Source organism: Harpia harpyja, chromosome 6, assembly GCF_026419915.1.
Source record: "Harpia harpyja isolate bHarHar1 chromosome 6, bHarHar1 primary haplotype, whole genome shotgun sequence".
In the NCBI taxonomy this organism is placed as follows: domain Eukaryota; kingdom Metazoa; phylum Chordata; class Aves; order Accipitriformes; family Accipitridae; genus Harpia; species Harpia harpyja.
In genome coordinates this window covers 27,794,061-27,811,767 of record NC_068945.1, presented here as the reverse complement: position 1 = coordinate 27,811,767, position 17,707 = coordinate 27,794,061, and the positions used below count along the sequence as shown (strand labels likewise).

The 17,707-nt window shown below is 50.9% G+C and overlaps 2 protein-coding genes across 12 annotated transcripts in view; one reads left to right on the top strand and one right to left on the bottom strand.

The window, feature by feature from the left end:
* The window catches only part of TMEM184B (transmembrane protein 184B), a 31,200-nt gene extending 18,043 nt beyond the window's left edge, over positions 1-13,157 (top strand). For 4 of the 6 annotated variants that reach the window (XM_052789404.1, XM_052789405.1, XM_052789406.1 and 1 more), the window contains 7 exons: positions 2,209-2,299; positions 2,849-2,924; positions 5,842-5,933; positions 6,233-6,402; positions 7,625-7,819; positions 8,720-8,743; positions 9,810-13,157. In XM_052789404.1, the coding sequence (XP_052645364.1) occupies positions 2,209-2,299; positions 2,849-2,924; positions 5,842-5,933; positions 6,233-6,402; positions 7,625-7,819; positions 8,720-8,743; positions 9,810-10,051 (890 nt within the window). In that variant the 3' untranslated portion in view covers positions 10,052-13,157. Of the gene's footprint in view, positions 1-2,208; positions 2,300-2,848; positions 2,925-5,841; positions 5,934-6,232; positions 6,403-7,624; positions 7,820-8,719; positions 8,744-9,469; positions 9,519-9,809 lie in introns of all 6 variants that reach the window. The other 2 variants (XM_052789403.1, XM_052789402.1) reach the window with 2 other exon arrangements.
* Positions 13,158-14,205: 1,048 nt separating this feature from the next.
* On the bottom strand, positions 14,206-17,705 carry MAFF (MAF bZIP transcription factor F). 6 transcript variants are annotated; one of them, XM_052790577.1, is made up of 3 exons: positions 17,687-17,705; positions 16,351-16,404; positions 14,206-16,269 (listed from the first exon to the last, which is right to left on the bottom strand). In XM_052790577.1, the coding sequence occupies exons 2-3, from the start codon at positions 16,384-16,386 to the stop codon at positions 15,853-15,855; spliced, it is 453 nt and encodes a 150-aa protein (XP_052646537.1). In that variant the 5' UTR covers positions 16,387-16,404; positions 17,687-17,705; the 3' UTR covers positions 14,206-15,852. The 6 variants fall into 6 exon arrangements, with proteins under 6 accessions (XP_052646537.1, XP_052646539.1, XP_052646536.1 ...); XM_052790579.1 differs by having other exon boundaries at positions 14,206-16,266; XM_052790576.1 differs by lacking the exon at positions 17,687-17,705 and adding an exon at positions 17,431-17,583.
* Between the last annotated feature and the right edge of the window lie 2 nt (positions 17,706-17,707).

Sequence of the window (17,707 nt, the reverse complement as noted above, 5' to 3'; positions counted from 1 at the left end):
ACTATAGGTGGAGGTGAACGCACCTTCGGTCAGCAGGTTCTCTCCCTCGCTTTTTCTGGGGTTCGCTTCAAAACAGCCTTTTTGTTCTCTTCCTTCCCTTGCCATCTACCTCATCCTTTCTTTTTTGGGAAGGTTTTAGGTTACAAAGCGGGGAGGAGCTCTGTTAGGGAATGGGGGGAGAAGACCCTACTAATAAATTTTGAAAGCTGTCTTGGGCCATTTATGGGCTGCATTTCATAGAGTGCATTAGGAGGAGCATATTTTAGTGTTGCTCTTTCATGTGACTCTGCTTCTGTAAAAAACTGGGTGTCGGTAACACTGACACAAGTAGATTTTTTTTTATGTTGATGTCATGAGCACCATCTGATGAATGTGGATCAGGAATGGAAGAAGAGTTCTTTTGCTGGTGTGGTGAGCTTTGATAGTTAGCACTCATTTCTTTTGGGGGTGGAGGGGCAGATATTTCCCCCTCCCCCCCTTTTTTTTTTGGTTTTGTTTTGTTTTCTTCCTCTGATGTCATCTCTTCCCTAGTGCTTGTGGAATGGGCAACTGCTATTGTAATGACCACATCAGAGGGCAGGGGTCACTGGAGGACAATAGGAAAAGCTCAGCTTTTCCTCCTCTGGGTGCTGGGAGCTGTCAGCTAAGTTGCAGGAAAATTGCAGGCAAAAGGGGTTACCACAGTTATTTAAATAAGTTTTCCATGGTTGGTGTTTTAGCTCCTAATTAAGGCTTTCACAAAATCATTGCTGTGTGAACATTCCTAACTTTGTTCAATAACAAGGATTACAGATGGAATAACAATATCCCAATTACATACATAGAAGCAGGTATACCACTGGCTTTTATGTGCTGTAGCATTCTTGCCAGCTAGGCATGTCTAAAACCATAAATATAATGTTTTGAGACTAGGAGTGTTTTGGGGAGCGTTGAGTACATCTTTTCTAGGGCATAGTTTGGATGCTTGTAGAAGAATTTGAGTTGATGTCTGTCTCTGACTTTGGAAGTTCATCCACGTGGGAAAATTGACCTCAGGTCTAATAACTGGCTGCTTGGTGAGGTCACCTTCTCAGCACTGTACTTTAGTAGGCTTTTGTTCTTATTCCAAAGTTCCTCGAGACTTCTGTTTCCATCCCAAGTTATTTTCTCTTTGTATTATGTCAACGCTGGGGGACAAAACCAGGATTTGGGTGTTGGCATTCCAGGGAATGTCCAGGTACAAACTATCATAGAAAATAATGTTGAAAGAAGGGTCACCTAGTCTGTCATTTAGCCCCAAGGCTGTATGTAGCAAACTTAGGAGTACAGTCCTTGCCCTAAAAATCTCACAACTGTATGAGGGTCCAGCAGTGATTATAACAAGTCAAGAGAGTGGCAGACAGGGTACGTACAGGCTTACTCTGTGCACAATTAAGTGGGTTTGGATCCCATGAAAAGGAAACATGTCTGTAGTTATGAGAGCCCTCCCCACAGGGTCTTCACCTCAGTTTATATGTGTCAGCAAAACTGAGCCTTGAAGAGAATTGAAATGGGACAGAGTATTAGTGGTCAGTCTGAGAAGGCTCTTCCTCATCTGTACCAGGTTGCTGGGGAAGGCAGAAAAGAGGTAGCCCAAGGAGAACGCTATTCAGTATGCAAGAAATTTCAGCTTTCTGAGGAAATGAAGCACAGAGCCTGTTTTTCAAAAATCTCCACCAGATAGGAAAACAGAGTTTCACTGATTGGTAAAACCCCTCTGTTCCTCTCTGACTCTTATGTCTATAGTCTGGTTATCTTGGAGAGAGAAACTGTGTTCATCACCTAAAAGGTTAAATACAGGAGATAAGATACGGTTGATGGATCAGAGATAACTTTTCCAAATTATTTCGTACCAGTGTAATGTCCTGGAATAATGCACAGGAACCCTGTAAAGAATGGCATCATACAGATGCCAAGTAAAACAGAGACTGACCACAGTTTTAAATGGTCCTGTGACCCTTTCGGCATGAGTCATGGAACTGGCCTGGGACCTCGGCCAAACTCCAGTTCAGATAGTCTTGTGAGTGCTGAGGTAGGATGATAAATGCAGTGAAAATAATCTGGAGCGCTTTGAAGGGAAAGATGCTGCATAAGCAGTCCCTGCTAATGTTTGGTCTGTTGCCTGTACTCTTGGTCCTTGCACCTGTTTTGAAGTTGGTTCTCATTTTACTCTGATTGATGTCTTTGCAGCCTTTGTAATATACAACTTTCTCAGCCTCTGTTATGAGTACTTGGGAGGCGAGAGCTCCATCATGTCTGAGATCAGAGGGAAACCAATTGAGTGAGTATTTATTGTGCTTACAGCATGACGCTCTCCTCCTTCTGTGCCCATCTACCATGCCTCTGTCCCTGCCCCAAAAAACTGTGTCAGGTGGCAGATGTCTGCTGGGACTGGGCAGCATGGATGGTGATGATTTACCAGTACCCTGCTCTGAGACAGATCAGGCTGATCACATCCTCTTAGGCAAGCTGGACTGATTCACAGCTTTTCTGGACACCTGCCTACTCCTTTGTTTCTTTTCTTATTCCCTTCTCCTCCTTTAAATCTTTTCTGTTTTCAGTTGGTTGTGTGTGCTTCCTCTAGGATCTGTGTTTCTCCCCATGATACTTAGTAAAAAAAAAAAAAAAAAAGAAAAAGATTGGAGTGTGGGGTCAGGATGTTGTTTTAAACATGTCTCTGAAAGAGGGTATGGCTGTAACTGTAACTATGGTTGGAGAGAGCACCAGTCTTGCAACTTTGCTACAGAGAGGTAGACAGAGAGGGTAGGAATCTTGCACTCTAGCCCAAGTCTTGCTTCTGAACCCTGTCGCCTTGTGTTGGCTCTTTCAGGTCCAGCTGTGTATACGGGACTTGCTGCCTGTGGGGAAAGACCTATTCAATTGGATTCCTGAGGTTCTGCAAACAGGTATGGGCTGGAGGAACTGTGCCATCCTCCAGAATTGAATGAAGTGTGTGGGGGTGGCAATGGTGCCTTTTACTGCTGAACTTCTGAGATGAGCACTCCTTTGAGGGGGTTTGTAATAGCATTTTGAGAGGCCTGCAGACTGCTGAGAAGAGGGGGTGTTTCGGCATTGTTTTGTTTGTTTGTTTGGAATGATCTTAACATTTTCTACTCAACCCTGCTTCAGGAAGGCCCTAGCAAAAGACCCAACTGATCTCCTGGATCTGATGTTAGCCCTGGGAAGAAATTCTGATTTCTTCTTCCCTTTCTGGATTGCAGAGCTCCCAACTTTAAGAAATTGAATGGCTGTGTTGTGTTGCAGACACCCCACAGTTGTGTAACAGCCTCCTGGATTCCCAGTGCTGCTGTTGTGGTCTGGAGTTGAGGAGGGGGTGGAGGTTAAGTGTGACACAGTGCTTTGTAGGAGGAACCGAGTATTGCTCACCAAGTCTGTCTGTCTGTGGTGAATTGGGTATGTTGAGGGGGAGGGAATGGGGGAGATCTGAACCTTGATACAGCCCTTGTCTGCTCATCCCAGGTCGGTCACCTCTGGCTGCCATGAAACAGCAGGTGAGCGTCAAGGCTTTGCTCACTCGCTGAAATGAACACATGAGGTTTCTCTGGAGACAGCATGAAGCAGGTCTGGTTCTTTGAAAGGGCTCAGGTCATTGTAATTCCAGTTACTGGGTCTAGATATCTGCCCTGGCTTCTCTTCCACATCATGACCCATCTTCTGTGTTTTAGCAATATGCAGCAACATCAAAGGTACACTGCAGCCTCATAGTAATATCCAGTGTTAATCTCTGCAGCACAACTGGCCTTTTTCAAAGGACCACATCTTTTCTCTGTTGTGTTTGTCTCTGTCCCATATTCTGTCCTCATGGCTTTCTTGTTTTCTTCCCTGATACTTTTATTTTCTAACCTGCTCCCAGTATGCTGCTTTGTCTGTTTCTCTTGGCCTTCGTTTGTACACCCTTTGTTTGATCATTCTGGGTGGGGGGAGCAGTTCTGCTGCCTTCCACAAATCCTCAGCTCATTTGGTAACTCTGGCTTAGGTGGATATTTTGCTTTTCCTTTGCTGCTATCTGGCAGCAATTCTTCTAGTCAGGCCTGCCCTTTGCAAACTGCTAAGTCTGCTGTGGAGGCTGAGGGAGGTGTCTTGCAAAGGGATGTTTAAATACTTCCGTCCTTCTTGGCTTGAGATTAAATGCTGCCTTCGTGAGAAATCTTTGACACCAAGACTCACTTTCTGGTACTTTTAGACTTCCGGGATTGCTGAGTAAGACCTTTAAAGGCAAATTCCTGGGAAGAGGCTGGTGCGAAAGGGCAACAGAACACATCTCAATGCTGATCTGTGCGGTATCCACCATCGTGATGATCAGGAAGAGGAATGTGCTGGAAGGAGCACCTTGCCCATTTTATCCCCATTCTCAGCACTCCAGCACTCCTGTTACCTCCCACCATCACCTGCCTATTTTCTGCTCTTTCCATCCCCTTTCATCCTGAAAGAATCTGTGTGTTAAACCATTCCTTCTTTCCATCTTCACCCCCATGCCAAACTGTTCTCAGCTGGTGCCTGCTGTGGGTCAGTCAGTCCACCTGCATTGCCTGTGACCCTCCAGCAGTCGGGTGGTGTGCTGGTTGCTGCGGTGTAAAATCTGGACAGCTTATTTTCTTAAAGATGTCTTGATCAAGATTCTTTGCTGGGTCTGTGTCTGGTGACCATCACAGATGGGTCACACACCATCCATGTGCTTCCCTTATGCTGTAGCATCTTCTAGGGAAGCAACTAAAAATAGGACGTGGTGGCTGGATTGCAGGGAAATGGTTAAAACACCCCCAGATTGGAAGGAGGGGAAGCTCAAAGGACAGAGTTGTTTACCAATTAGCTTGACCTTTTCCAGTTCACATATTTACAATGACTCACTAACTGGCATGTGCTGGGGTTTTTAAGCTCCTTGAAGTCTTATGACCACTAACAAATTGCATCGTATCCAAAGCAATTATTTCTGTTTGGTTTTGCCTTCTTTCCATACACAGCCCTCGCCACATGTGCACAGGTCAGCACCTGTCCAGGCTCTTCCAGCCTCCTTCAGGGACACACGAGTGACATCTTTAGGGTCGTAACCCTCCACTCCCTTAGGACCTTGAAGTTCAACATCTCCCGAAAGATGAAGAATGGGGTGGCTTTGACAGGAGTCCTCCCAATAGGAGCAGTGATATATGCTGGCAGAATAGATAGAGCTGATCCCAAGTGCCACAGAGCCTTTCGGGAGGTTCAGTAAAGGTCGTGTGGGTGACAACAGAATAGCTCTTAACTTTGGTCTCGCAACACGCATTGTTGTGTATACAAAATGCCTTAATATGGTGGCAGTTGTCAAAGTTCCTCCTCAGAGAGCTGGGTTCCCCTCCTATCGAGGCGACCTTCTTGCCTAGCTTTATGGCAACTGTGGATTGGAGTTTGCTTCCCTTCCCCAGTATTGCTTTGTTAAACTTGCCGTGTCTGTACCATAGCACAGTGTGGGATTTTTTGTTTTGCATGCTGTTACCACGCATAAATGTGCTGCAGCACAACCTATGAAAAACAGCTCTGGAAGAGAGCAGCTTAGCAGCTTCTAGGAGCAACATACAGAGAGGTTTTTCTTCCCATTCTGGATGAGTCGATAGCACACGTACTTCTTCTGGATCTCCTTTATCTCCTTTTGGGTGCTGCAGTCCTCAAGCACAATCAGTTAACAAGTGGCAGGGTCAGGCTCCTTGTTGGCGCTGGATTGTGTTTCCTTGCTGAGTTGTCACAGTAGACACTCCGTCGTGGTGCTGGTTTGGGAACTTGGCCTCTTGCACCTCCTGCCTTCTCATTCCTCCTCTCTCATTCCTGTAGGCTACCCTGCAGTTCTGTGTGGTGAAGCCCCTCATGGCGATCAGCACAGTCATCCTTCAGGCCTTTGGCAAGTACCAGGATGGTGACTTTGAGTAAGTTTGTTTGTCTAGCATGCGAGCCTTGGCTGCCCCTTCTCTGCCCAGCTGTGCTTATTTTCAGTGTGTGTGCTGGGCCATGGGCAAAGGCAGGGGGACAACAGGGGCTGAATATGCACGTGAGAAAAGAGGGCAGGGGTAAGCCTGTTGGTTTCAGGTTTTTTCTACCTCAGTTTGGGGGAGGGAATGGGACAGGGAGGCAGGAAGGAAACAGAGTCTTAGGACTTCCCAGTGATAGCAGCAAGGGGAAAAGATCATGCTGCAATTTCAAGCATTCATATATCTTCTCTTTTCAGTGTAACCAGTGGCTACCTCTATGTGACGATCATCTACAACATCTCTGTCAGCCTGGCACTGTATGCCCTCTTCCTTTTCTACTTTGCCACACGTGAGCTGCTCAGTCCCTATAGCCCAGTCCTCAAGTTCTTCATGGTGAAGTCTGTCATCTTCCTGTCCTTCTGGCAAGGTGAGCTGCTTTTCCTGTCCCTTGGTAGGCACAAAGGGCTCTCTGCAGGGACTCAGACACTAGAGTTGATAGAGTAGATGCTGATTAATAGCCAGAATGTCTTTCTGTATTATTATTATATTTGTTTTATAGTCTTCCATTGCTTTTCTCTGGGAAACCTGTTTTTCTCATTTTCATCTTTGTTTCTATGCTCCTGAATCCTCACTATCCCTGTGCATATGCACATGCATATCTGCCTGGCAAAATGAGCTGTTTGGATGAAGAGTCCTTTGCATTCCTGGAACAATCACAAAGCACAAGCTGCCAACATTTTTATCTGCATGCTGCCATTTTAATGATTGAAGTGGCACATCTAAAAATTTTCAGTACTTTTTTTTTAGTGCTCTATAAATAAAATTTTAGTGGTATGTCTGTGATTCATGTGAAGCAGCAAGCTGGCTGAATGCAGTCTGTGCTGCCACAGAACCACCACCGAGCGGAAGGACATTCAGAATACATACCTGTGATGCAGAGGCACATTCAGAAAGCTGAAATTCTACCTAAGCTTAGTGCTTCTTACTAATTGGCTCCAAGCATTTCCCTATTCGATGCCCTACTTAAGTTTACCAAGTTGCACTTCAAAGATTAATTGAGTAGGAACTTAGGTGGAATTTAGGCTGTTGGAGTATGGCCCATCCTCCCTGTCTACAGACAAACTAATAAGCTGTCTATTTTATCATCTTGAGCCATCTGGTCACACACTCTGTGCTGTCTCTGGAATTCTTCAGCCTTCACCTGACTCTGGACAGGGAGAAATATCTGTCTTGCAATGGTGTGTCAAAACCACTTTGTGCTTAAATGAAAAGCTCTGTTACCTCAATTTTTGCTCTAGTTAGTGGAAATGCTGAGATGACATAAGTACTCACAGAAATACCTGACTGCTGCTTACCCTTTTGGACTTGATTAAGTCCTGCAACAGCTAGTTCCACAGATTATGCGTCAGCTGAGAAGAGAAGAGGGTCAGTGTTTGAACATTCTTTGCTTAAACATATTTGCCTCATTTATTCCTCCTTTCTCTGTTGTACAGGTGAGCATAGGTGGGAGTGTCCACCCCTAGTTTGTAGCTCCTGCATTAAATGGGTTTGCATCTAGGACATGCAGCACAGACAGCTATTTCCATTCCTTACAGTCAGTATCCGATCATGTTTTCTGCACATTTACATGAGCTTGTTGCTTTGTTTAGGGATGCTGTTGGCCATCTTGGAAAAGTGTGGTGCCATCCCCAAAATCCACTCTGCCAACGTGTCTGTGGGTGAAGGCACTGTAGCTGCTGGATATCAGGACTTCATCATTTGCGTGGAGATGTTCTTTGCAGCCACCGCCCTACGCCATGCCTTCACATACAAGGTGTATGTGGACAAGAGACTTGATGCCCAAGGTAGGAAATATGCCAGTGCAAATGGCATGTCTATTTGGTAGCGAGACTGGGTGGAGACTGGTCCCTCTAGCAACCAACACACTGATATGACTCCCAACCTGAGTGCTTGGAAAAACATCACATCCCCTCCTCCGTGGTGTCTGAACAGATTAATTGTGCAACAGCTCTGCAGGGCAGAAACCTTGCCTAAATTGCATTGTTCCCTTTTCAGTTCCCCAGTATGCCACCCACGAGAGCTTGTTGCAGACCTGAGGGCTGCAAGAAGTTGCATCCTTTTGGTAGAGTGGGTTTGTCCTTCTTCCTGTCTCCCCAAAGGGGAACTCTGTTGCTCCAGATTGTGCAACAGACTGAAGGCAGGAGGGACAGGGCCTGAAACAGGCTCTGTTTTGAATCTGGCTCAGGAAGACAAGGCTGTGCTTTGGCAATATGTTTGGCTTGAAGGAGGAGGATCTTCCTGTAATGACTTTGTGAGGGCTGGGCTGCTAGAAATCTTATTCCGGGGAAGAGGGAGGTGGATGTTATCCCTGGAAAAAAGGGGTTCTTGTGCACAGTCTATGCAAGTACATTCAGTGTTACCCAAATAAAGGGGTTCCTTCCTGCTGGGGGGAGTCTGTGCTGAGGTGTGGGAAGACAGCAGCCCTTGGGTAGTGTTCATGTAGATGATCCCTCCATCCCAGTGAGCCGCAGAGGTTCTGGAAGGACAGTGGCCACAGCTGGGGGAGATGAGATCTGTGGATGATGAAAGGGTAAACTGCTGGCCAGTGCAGTGGGGGATGTTTCGGTGGTGGGTCTTGTTCAGTTCTTGTCATTTCCTCTCTCCCCCCCCCCCCCCTTCCTCTGTCTCTCTCTCTCCTCTCCTTTTTATCTCTCCCTTGCTTTGGCCACTGGTCCCTGATGCAGCTGTTCCATCATATGGGCCATACGGTAGGTACAGCATGCTCTTTATGTTTGTCTCTGTTGGTTTTTAATTGGGATGCTGTTCTGTCCTGATACCCAGCCTGCCTACTGCCTGCTCTATTCCTTGTTCCCTCATCCTTGTAGGTCTATAACTCGACTGCCTCACACAGCTGCTTTAGGTTTGTCTGGATCATAAGTTGTAAAACAGCCCTGTGGGCAGTGGCATAACATCTAGCTTTAGAGCATTTCCATCGGAACTGTGCAAATCTCTCTCCAAAGAGTTGCACAGGCTCTCAAAGGAGCCGGTTTGCGCTCTCACCCCAGCCTCCCTTCACTTTCATAATTGCCACAGATGATCAGCATGCTTTGGTCATTTGGGGAGCTCATCCCCAGGACTGAGCAGAGCCAGAAGCTCCATGCTGGAAACAGGACCTAAAAACCATGAGAAATGGCAGCTCCTAGAAGGACGCATAGCCTTTCTCTGTGCTCAGCACTTGGGTGGGACAATCTCTAACTGTTGCTTCCTTCACGGTATCACTGTGACACCCTCCACCCGTGGGGTGGTTCTGCCTCTAGTACTGCCTGCTCCCCTCCTTTCCCTCCTTTGCACTGCTTTCCACTTTTATGATCTCTTTCCTGTGGGCACTTTGATACTGCCTATCAGTCTAATTTCCAGTGAGTGGGAATGGCAAGTGCCATTTCTCCTATATTTTTAGAATTTCCTTAGTTTTTGTCTTCTGAAACCCTTTACAGGAGCTCCTCCCTACCTGACTGTCTTCGTTGCACACCCAAGCCAGCACAGGTAGTGTGTAGTGGAGGTTGTCGCTGTGGGTATGTCCGATTCTCATGGCATGTCCCCCATTTGGTGCTGAGGTGGATTCACTTGGCTAGCAGTGGCTGGATTTAGGAGCACTACTGGTAAATTTGACACTATTTGTGTGGCATTTCCTCAGCAGCTGCTTAAGGAAGTCTGTAAAGTAACTTCTGCGGGATCTAGGAGTGCATGTTCCCTGTTCTCCTTACCTTCGTGTTAAGGGGTGTGGGGGAAGGCAGCAGTATTCTTCACTTGTCCCTCCCTGTCTTACCCTAACAGGTCGCTGTGCTCCCATGAAGAGCATCTCCAGCAGCCTCAAGGAGACCATGAACCCCCATGACATTGTCCAAGATGCGATCCACAACTTCTCCCCAGCGTACCAGCAGTACACCCAGCAGTCAACGCTGGAGCATGGTCCACCCTGGCGCAACGGCAGTCACGTTATCTCGCGCTCCCACAGCTGCTCGGGTGGCCGTGACAACGAGAAGACCCTCTTGCTGAGCTCTGATGATGAATTCTAGGAGGGGAAACTGCCAGCACAGGCTGTCATTTTCCTTCGTTTGTTGTTTTTTATTTTTTTTAATTTATTGAAGCAGAAACATGCAAGTCATATCACTTCCTAGAGAGTGCAGATTGCAGAAGTGGGCACTTCCCATTAGCTTTTGTGGGTACGGACATGATGAGCAGTGTGGAGGTGGGGGAATGGCCAGGATTCCATTCTCGAGCCCATTCCTTACAGCAGCAGTCGACTGGAATTAATTGAAGCAAAGCTCCAGGGTTTGGGGCTCTGGCCTCCCACACCTGCCCAGCTTGGTGTGGAGCGTGACTGGTCAGGGCCTGGAGTTGTGGCCAAAAATGTTGTTTTTTGTCTTTTCTTTTTTTCCAGCCGGACAACGTGACTGCTTTGTATTCCTCTTCCTGAACGTTTGATGTAGGCAGTTTTCTCCCCCAGCTCCCTGGTACTAACATCTCTGTGATCCTTGGGAAATGGGATTAGGATGCAGTGATAAGCGTTCCTGAGGACCAGACCAGAGACTGGTCTCTCTATAGCCATTGCTTTGAATGCTTAGTAAGGAGCATCTGCCCCCACCCTCCTAAGCACCTGGTTGTGCAGTCTTGTATTTGAGTGAATGAGGGGGAAAAGGACAGGACTTTCTTCCTGTTCCTCCACTCCCTGCATCCCCCCTGCTCCCCATCAAAGCTGATGCTTGCGGAAGCTCAGCAGGGATGGAATTACTGTCTCACAAGGGCAGGGTTTTCTAATCACCAGGTGTCCAAGTTTCACATCTCCCCTGCGTTCCTGTGGCAAGAAGCCTCCCTGGAGTGTCTGCCTTGTGCTAACAAGACCGAGGACTGGCCGTGATAGGTGGTGGAAGTCTGTAGAGCTCTGGCCCTTTCATCCCTTTTTGGGAAAGGAAGATATGTAAACACTAAAACGTTTTTTCTTCTTGTTTCCTGTCACCCACTGACATAGCTGCCCCTCTTAAAGGTGTGGATTGCACGAGGTAGCTGCCAGAACAGGTCCTGGTCTCTCGCAGGTAGCTCTCCTCATGCTTGTCATCACTGACTTCCTCTGCAAGCTGCACAAGTTTTGCCCTTAGGCTGGAGTATTCAGGAAGGCATGTTGCACAGTCCTTTGCTTTTTATGTCCGTAGCTGTTCTGGGCCAAACTGGAGCAGAGTTGAAACTTGACATGACCTGGCTGGTTAAAATTGTCCCTCTTAGTTTCCCAGGCAGCAGTTGCTGCTGCTGCACATTTCACAGGCTGTGCAGCAACTGCAGTGCTATCAAGGGAGCAGCATCCATGGGAGTGGGAAAAGAAGCTTCCCCATGCTTTTGTTGGGTTTTGGATTGCCCCCTAGGTATTTAGTGGAACCAAAATAAAAATGATCCCTCTGTAGATCTATCCAGGGACCAGGAAAAGCTTCTTGCTTGCTTAAAACAGTCTAGGGGAGGAGCGGGGAGCACACTCAAGTGCCATGGATCAGATGCCCCTACCCCCAAGCAGGAAGCAAAATGGAGAGGTTGGAGCAAGCTGCTCTGTTGTTCTTGGCTGTAGTTTCTCTGTTCCTCTCCCGCTTGATGCCTACCCTGCCATTGGCAGACCTGAGTGTTTCCAGATTGCCCTCCTTGCTCTGCTAGGAGAACTGGGGTCTGGTTTACTGCCTGGAGTTTACCTTTCCTTGTGTATCCTAATCTACGTGCTTGCTCATTCACTTTCTCGGAAGCGACTGGGAGCGAAGAGCACCTCATTTCCTCAGCACCCCTGCCAGAAGCCTGTGGTCACGAGCCGGAGGAAAAGGGCTTGAAGAGAGGCAGGTTTGCTCTGTGCTGTGAGGATAAGATAGGGGAAGGCTTAAGGACAGCGTCTCCTTCTGTACTCGCGTGTCTGGGTGGACGGTGAAGGAGGTGGGAGCAACAGTGCTGACTCTTGAGGGAGCTGGAGGGTCAGCAGATCCAGCAGTTTCTCTGCTGCTGGATTTCCCCATTTGCACACATCCTGTGATGCCATGCAGTTAGCTACTGCTTTTCCTAAATCTGTCGCTGCTTAAATGAACATGCAAACGCTATTTGCCAGGCTTTGTGTGGGCTTGGTGTAAAACTCCTTTTCCTCATGCCATAAGCCACCTGGAAAGCAGGGATGAAGACCGAATGGGCTTTCCTTCCATCTTCCATGGCTTTGATGAATAGTCCTTTAGTGTGAGGTATTTGTGTTAAACTTCCCCTCTCTCTTAGGAAAGTGGGGCATGGGATGTGGTCCCTTCTTCCCCTTTCCTTGCGTTTGCAGGCCTTGATGATGTCCTGGTGTCACTTAATTGGTAATCTTCGTTGCGTTGGGTGGCCGAGACCTGAAATCTCTGGGATTGCCCTGTTGAGCTTGAAGGTGATCTAGGCTTGGGGAAGCGTTTTCTTAAAATTATTTTGAAATGTATGCTGCATATATATGCTGTGCAGAGGATCTGGATATTCTCAAAGCTTTCTGTATGTAGTGGTTTCAAGTATAACCCTTTTGCACTAGCTGCCTTTGGAGAAGCCTGGTGAAGAACTAGTGCCCGAACAACAGCCAGCTGCCATGCATTATAATTTTATATACGTATATATTTTTTAACACCACACAAAATCATCTCTGAGCTTCCTGCTGTCCCTCACGACAGGCAAGTGCCAGAGCAAGGACTGGCTCTGAAGCCGCTCTGGCTTGGAGAAACAAATATCTTACAAGACCCAGAGCTTGAGACCAAGGAGGCCAAGGCATCTGTGGTCTTGCAGGTCTGCTTGTGGTAGCCCAGGGCCCCAACAAATGTGTTGGTTCCAGGAGTAGGCCCTTGGAGCTGCTCTTCCTCACCTGCTTCCCCTCTCCTTCCTTCCTTCCTTTTTGTTTACCATGTAACATACCCATGGGATTTGTTTATTATTTTTCCATATAGAGTAGTTCTTTGTATATAAATGACTGAAAAAAAAAAATGTATGATAAATAAGACAGAGTCACCTAGTTTTGTACCTATCGTGTTTAACTGATGTGAGCTCAGCGACAAGCCGCTCTCTCTATTTTGGTCTTTGTGACGTTATACTCTGCAGAAATGAGCAAATATGATGACAAATAAAAATATAGAGATAATATAGATTGTACTTAACCTGCCTCTGTGTGGTGCTGTCTGGGTGGCTTCTCTGAACTGATGTTGAGTTTTTGGTCATTGCAGGGGCTGAGGCTTAGTGGGTCAGTATGTCTTGTCCTCCTAGTCCTCTTCTCAGGAGGAAAGCTTCATGCCGTCTGTGTACGCGGGAGCTGCCAGAGAAGCAGCACTACAGCAACCTGGGGCTGAGACATCACTGATGGCCCAAGGCAGGAGCAAAACCCATTTGTCAAAAACCTGGAGTAGAGATAAGTCCGGATCTTGGGTGCTCAGTGTAAAACACCTGTGGGAGAAAGGGGGCTGCTTTCTCTGACACGGGCCCCAGCAAACAGCAGCTCTGGGCTTTTCTTCCGTGAGCAGTGGTGAGGCTGGGGCAGTTTGCAGAGGCGGAAGGAATGGGAACGTAAAACCCAGAAGCACCATGCGAGTGCTGCAAGCTGCCGGGAGGCTGGGACCTGGCTCGCCTGGGCGTCAGGGGAACATGCTCATCGCTTCCACCTTGGCTCCAAGGAAGGGTGGCTTTTCTCCATGGAGAAGGAGGTCAGGCTTCACCTCCGGGTAAGGCGCCTGCCGCGCTTCCTTCCCCTTCTCCTGCCACCCACGGATGCGAGCTGCCTGCTGTCCTCCTCACTGTTCCTGAGTCAGGCGGTTGAGGTCACACAGCAGGGAAGTTTTTGGGTAGAGCTGCCCTGATTGCACCTGCCTCTCCTCCTGCACCAGGTCTGAGGGCAGCCTGGCAGGAATTTTTCTAGTGAAAAGCATTATCTTTGCGGAATCATTTTTTCCTAGGACAGCTGAGCTGCTGCTGAAAGCAAGTGCCTTGGGGGGTGATATTCATCCTTAAGCTTGCTTACTGAGCCCTTTTCTTCCAGAGACTATAAATCTGTGTGTGTTCTAAAGGCTTGTGAGCTGTCCCCCATCCCATCATTTTTGGGCATGTTCTTTAACGTGTCCTGTGGCAAAGCTAGAGGGAGCTAGAAAACCTGGTCTCACCAAGACACAGCTCTGTCCTGAAGTTCAAGAATGACCAAACACGCTCTCGCTGTGGAAAAAAAAGAACTTGTTTTATTTGTAAAGTCTACAAAATACAGAGGAGTCAGGTAGGACACATACTGTAAGTCAGAAAATAAATAAGTATTTTTTTGCTCTATATAAGTATAAGATAAAATGTGATTTGCATATATAAAATATAAAGTACGGCTCTGTACCAACATCCTGGCTGTGCCGAGAGGCGGAATGGCAAAGAGGACGTGAAAATAACTTACGTTCGTGCAATAAATAAACCCAAGAGGAGTTGGGGTGGGGGGGATGCTAACCACAGTGCCTCCTCCACAATCGGTGGGCACCTCTCTCTGGGGAGGGATGATGGAGGCTGCAGCCAAGGGCAGCTAGCATGGCAATACCCAGGCAGGGGCAGAAAGGGAGAGGGGGGTGTGTGTGGGGGATCATCTATGGCAGCAGATGCCAAGGGTCTGCCTCCTGTTACCTCCCCTGGGCTGCCTGTATTTAGCAAACCCAACTCTTCTCCAGCATTTCAGCCTGCTGAAGAGCCGGTTGTCCCACACAGGTGTCCAAGCTGGCAGAAAACCAAAGGGAGGAGCCTACCTGCCTGCCAGACAGCTCCCAGGAGCAGGGATGCTCTCCACCCCTGCTTCCCACCTGCACCTCCGCCCCCGCAGCTCTGGCTCTCAGGGGCCAGGAGCACCTTTCTGTGGGTTTTGTAGGTGGCGGGGTGCCGGGGAGCACTTGGTGGGGCTGTAAGAGCCGGTCTGTGCTGAGCAAAACAGTGTTTATCTCTGCTCCAGCTGCCTCCGCTTCCTTCCTGCTGCTGCGTTTCAGAGACACCCGGCCGGCCAGGCTGAGCATCCCGTCCCGTAGGCAGGAAGAGGCATGAAGGATGTGCGTGATGGAGACAGGTAAAACGGCACCACTGCTTCTCCCCTTTGTGGATAACAGCCTGGGCTGACCTGCTTCCCTGCCTGAGGGACCCTCCTCCATCACCGTCACCTCTGGCCTCCCCCAGCACCGCAGGCTGCCACGGCACTTTCCCCTTCCATTCACCCTTACCAGGCACCAACCTACAGCCACTTTCTCTTCCCCCTCTGACCTGCCACCTGCCCTCGCCATCTCCATCCCTGGAGTCTCCAGCCATGCTGCAACCTCCCACCCTGCTTCAGCCGTGGAGCAAGTTGTGGGGCCAACGCTGACGCCCCTCTCCATCTTATCCCTTCTGCCCCTCACTGCAAAACCACTCTTCCCTCCTTTCCCTCCCTGGCATGTGCTTCTGGGAGTGCCTGGCCCACACTCAGCTCTCCCATGCCCTCCCCCAAAAAAAGAGGCACCTGGTGTTTTCCTGCCAGCTCGGAGCCCTGGGATGCTTCCCCCTCTCCTGCCTGCACCCCCCAGGGCGAGGGGTGCCCAGCCAGGGGGGCTGCAGCAGGGGACAGGGCTGGGTTGGAGGGGAGGGGGCTGCGGGGCTTCAGGGGCCACCGGTGGGGTCCTGTCCTCTGCCCCAGTACCCATGCTGCAGCAGCCCTCCCTACGTGGGGGAGCTGGAGGTCAATGGATGGGAGAAGGAGGATTTCGGGCACGGGTCCCAGCAGGGAGGAGGTCAGGGAGGGTATGGGAGGTAATTCGTGGGGGAAGGCACCCCGGAGGGGCCGTGCCCGGCCGGGGGATGGAGGCCAGCACTAGGAGTAGGCGGCCTGGTTGGTGCCGGACTTGACAATGGTGATGACGCTGGCGGTGGCCACCTTGGCGGGGGGCCCATGGGCAGCCACGGTGCGGGCGAAGCCCTGCAGGGCCTCGTACTTGCCACGGAGGGTGTCGAGCTCCAGGCGCATGGCGGCGTTCTCCCGGGCCAACTTATCCACCTCCCACTCCAGCTCCATCTTCTGCTTCTGCAGCTCTTCTTTCTGGCAGACGCGCTTCACCCGGCAGCTGGCAGCGTAACCCCGATTCTTCAGCGTCCGCCGGCGCTGCTTCAGCCTCGCCACCTCCTCTTTGGAGAGGCCCCGCAGGTGGTGGTTGAGCTCCCGCACCGACAGCCCCATCAGCTCCACGTCTGACAGCAGTGGTGTGTTCTCTCCCAGCTCCTGCTTCACCTGCTGGAGAGAGGGGTGGTCGCCTGAGACCCCCGAAACCAGACCCCCGCCCTCCTCATGCCCCCCAGTCCCACCAGTGCTCACCTTCAGGGCCTTGCTGGAGAGCCCGTCCGCAGCCATCCTTGCCTCACGTTGGCCCTGCCAAGCAGCCAGGAGAAAAGCCGGTTAGTGCCAGCCCGTGCCCCTCGCCCCCAGTACCTGCTGGCCCCCTGCCCGGCACCCATGTCCTCCCCCCCCCCCCCATGCCAGCCATCTGACTTATCCCTACTCCTTTAAAAAAAGCAGGTAGGAATAATAATGATAATAGTAATAATGACTGCAAAAAATAATAATAACGGGGGAAAGCTGGACTTCCCATCCCTCCATCCCACCCCGAGGTGGTCAGGATGCTGCTCTGCCCAGGGGACCCAAAACCCCCCCGGGAGGCCAAGGCTTCCCTCCAGGGAGGAAACCCAGGCGAGATCCGCCCGAGGCTAAAAAGAAAGTAAAAGCAGCAGCTCCACGGCGGGGGGGGGGGGGGGAAATGGTGACCGAGCCACCCAGCCGGGACACGCGTGGAGGTGCCGCCCCACCGCCCCCGTTGCCCGGCGGGTGGAGGCACCGCGGCTCCCGGTGCAAGGGGTCGGGGTGTCCGCAGGTTTCGGGGGGGCAAAGGGTCGCGACAGCGGCCACGCAGCGTGGGTGGGCGAGAAGTGACCTCCCCGTGATTCAGCGGCCCGGGGATGGGGGGGGGGGCGGGGGGGGAAGTCAGGGAAGCGGCTCCTGTCTCCTCGCCGGTAGCCGGTCCCTTCCCGTCCCTGGGTTGGGGCCGGAGCCCCGGGGACCCCCCCCGGAGGGACGAGGGGGACCGGGAGCGCCCCGCGGGGAGGTGAAGGGTTGGAAGGGGACGGCGGGGAAGGTGGAGTCGGGGCGGCTGGAAGCTGATGCAATCCGGGCCGGGGAGCCACCGCCGTTCCCCCGGCTCACGGTTCCCTCCGGGGCGGTGGCCGGCACTCGAGAGGGAAGGACGGACGGCCCCGAGAGCGGACACCCCCCACCCGGTCCCGGTCCCGGTGCTCGGTGGCGACAGAGCGGCCTCCACGCCGGTACCGGACCCCACCGCCCACCCCGGCGGGCTCTCTCTCCCCCGACCCCCGGCCTCTCCCCGGCCCGGCCGGCGCTTACCGGGCGGCTGCGCTGGTCCCCGCGGGGCCGCTGCCGGCTCGGGCCGTCGGGCGGCACCTCCAACCCCGCTCCCCGCGATTACTCACCCGCGGATTCTTTTCATTCATAAAAACAGAGTCATGCGGTGACGTCACCTTCGCCCCGCCCCCTCGGCGCCACAACCGCGCGGGGCGGGCCCTGTTCTTAAAGCGGCCGCGGTGAGTCCCTTCCACCGCCCCCGTCCCCGCCTCGCACGCTGCCAGCGTCTTAAACGCACCGGCCTGTGAATGCAGCAACG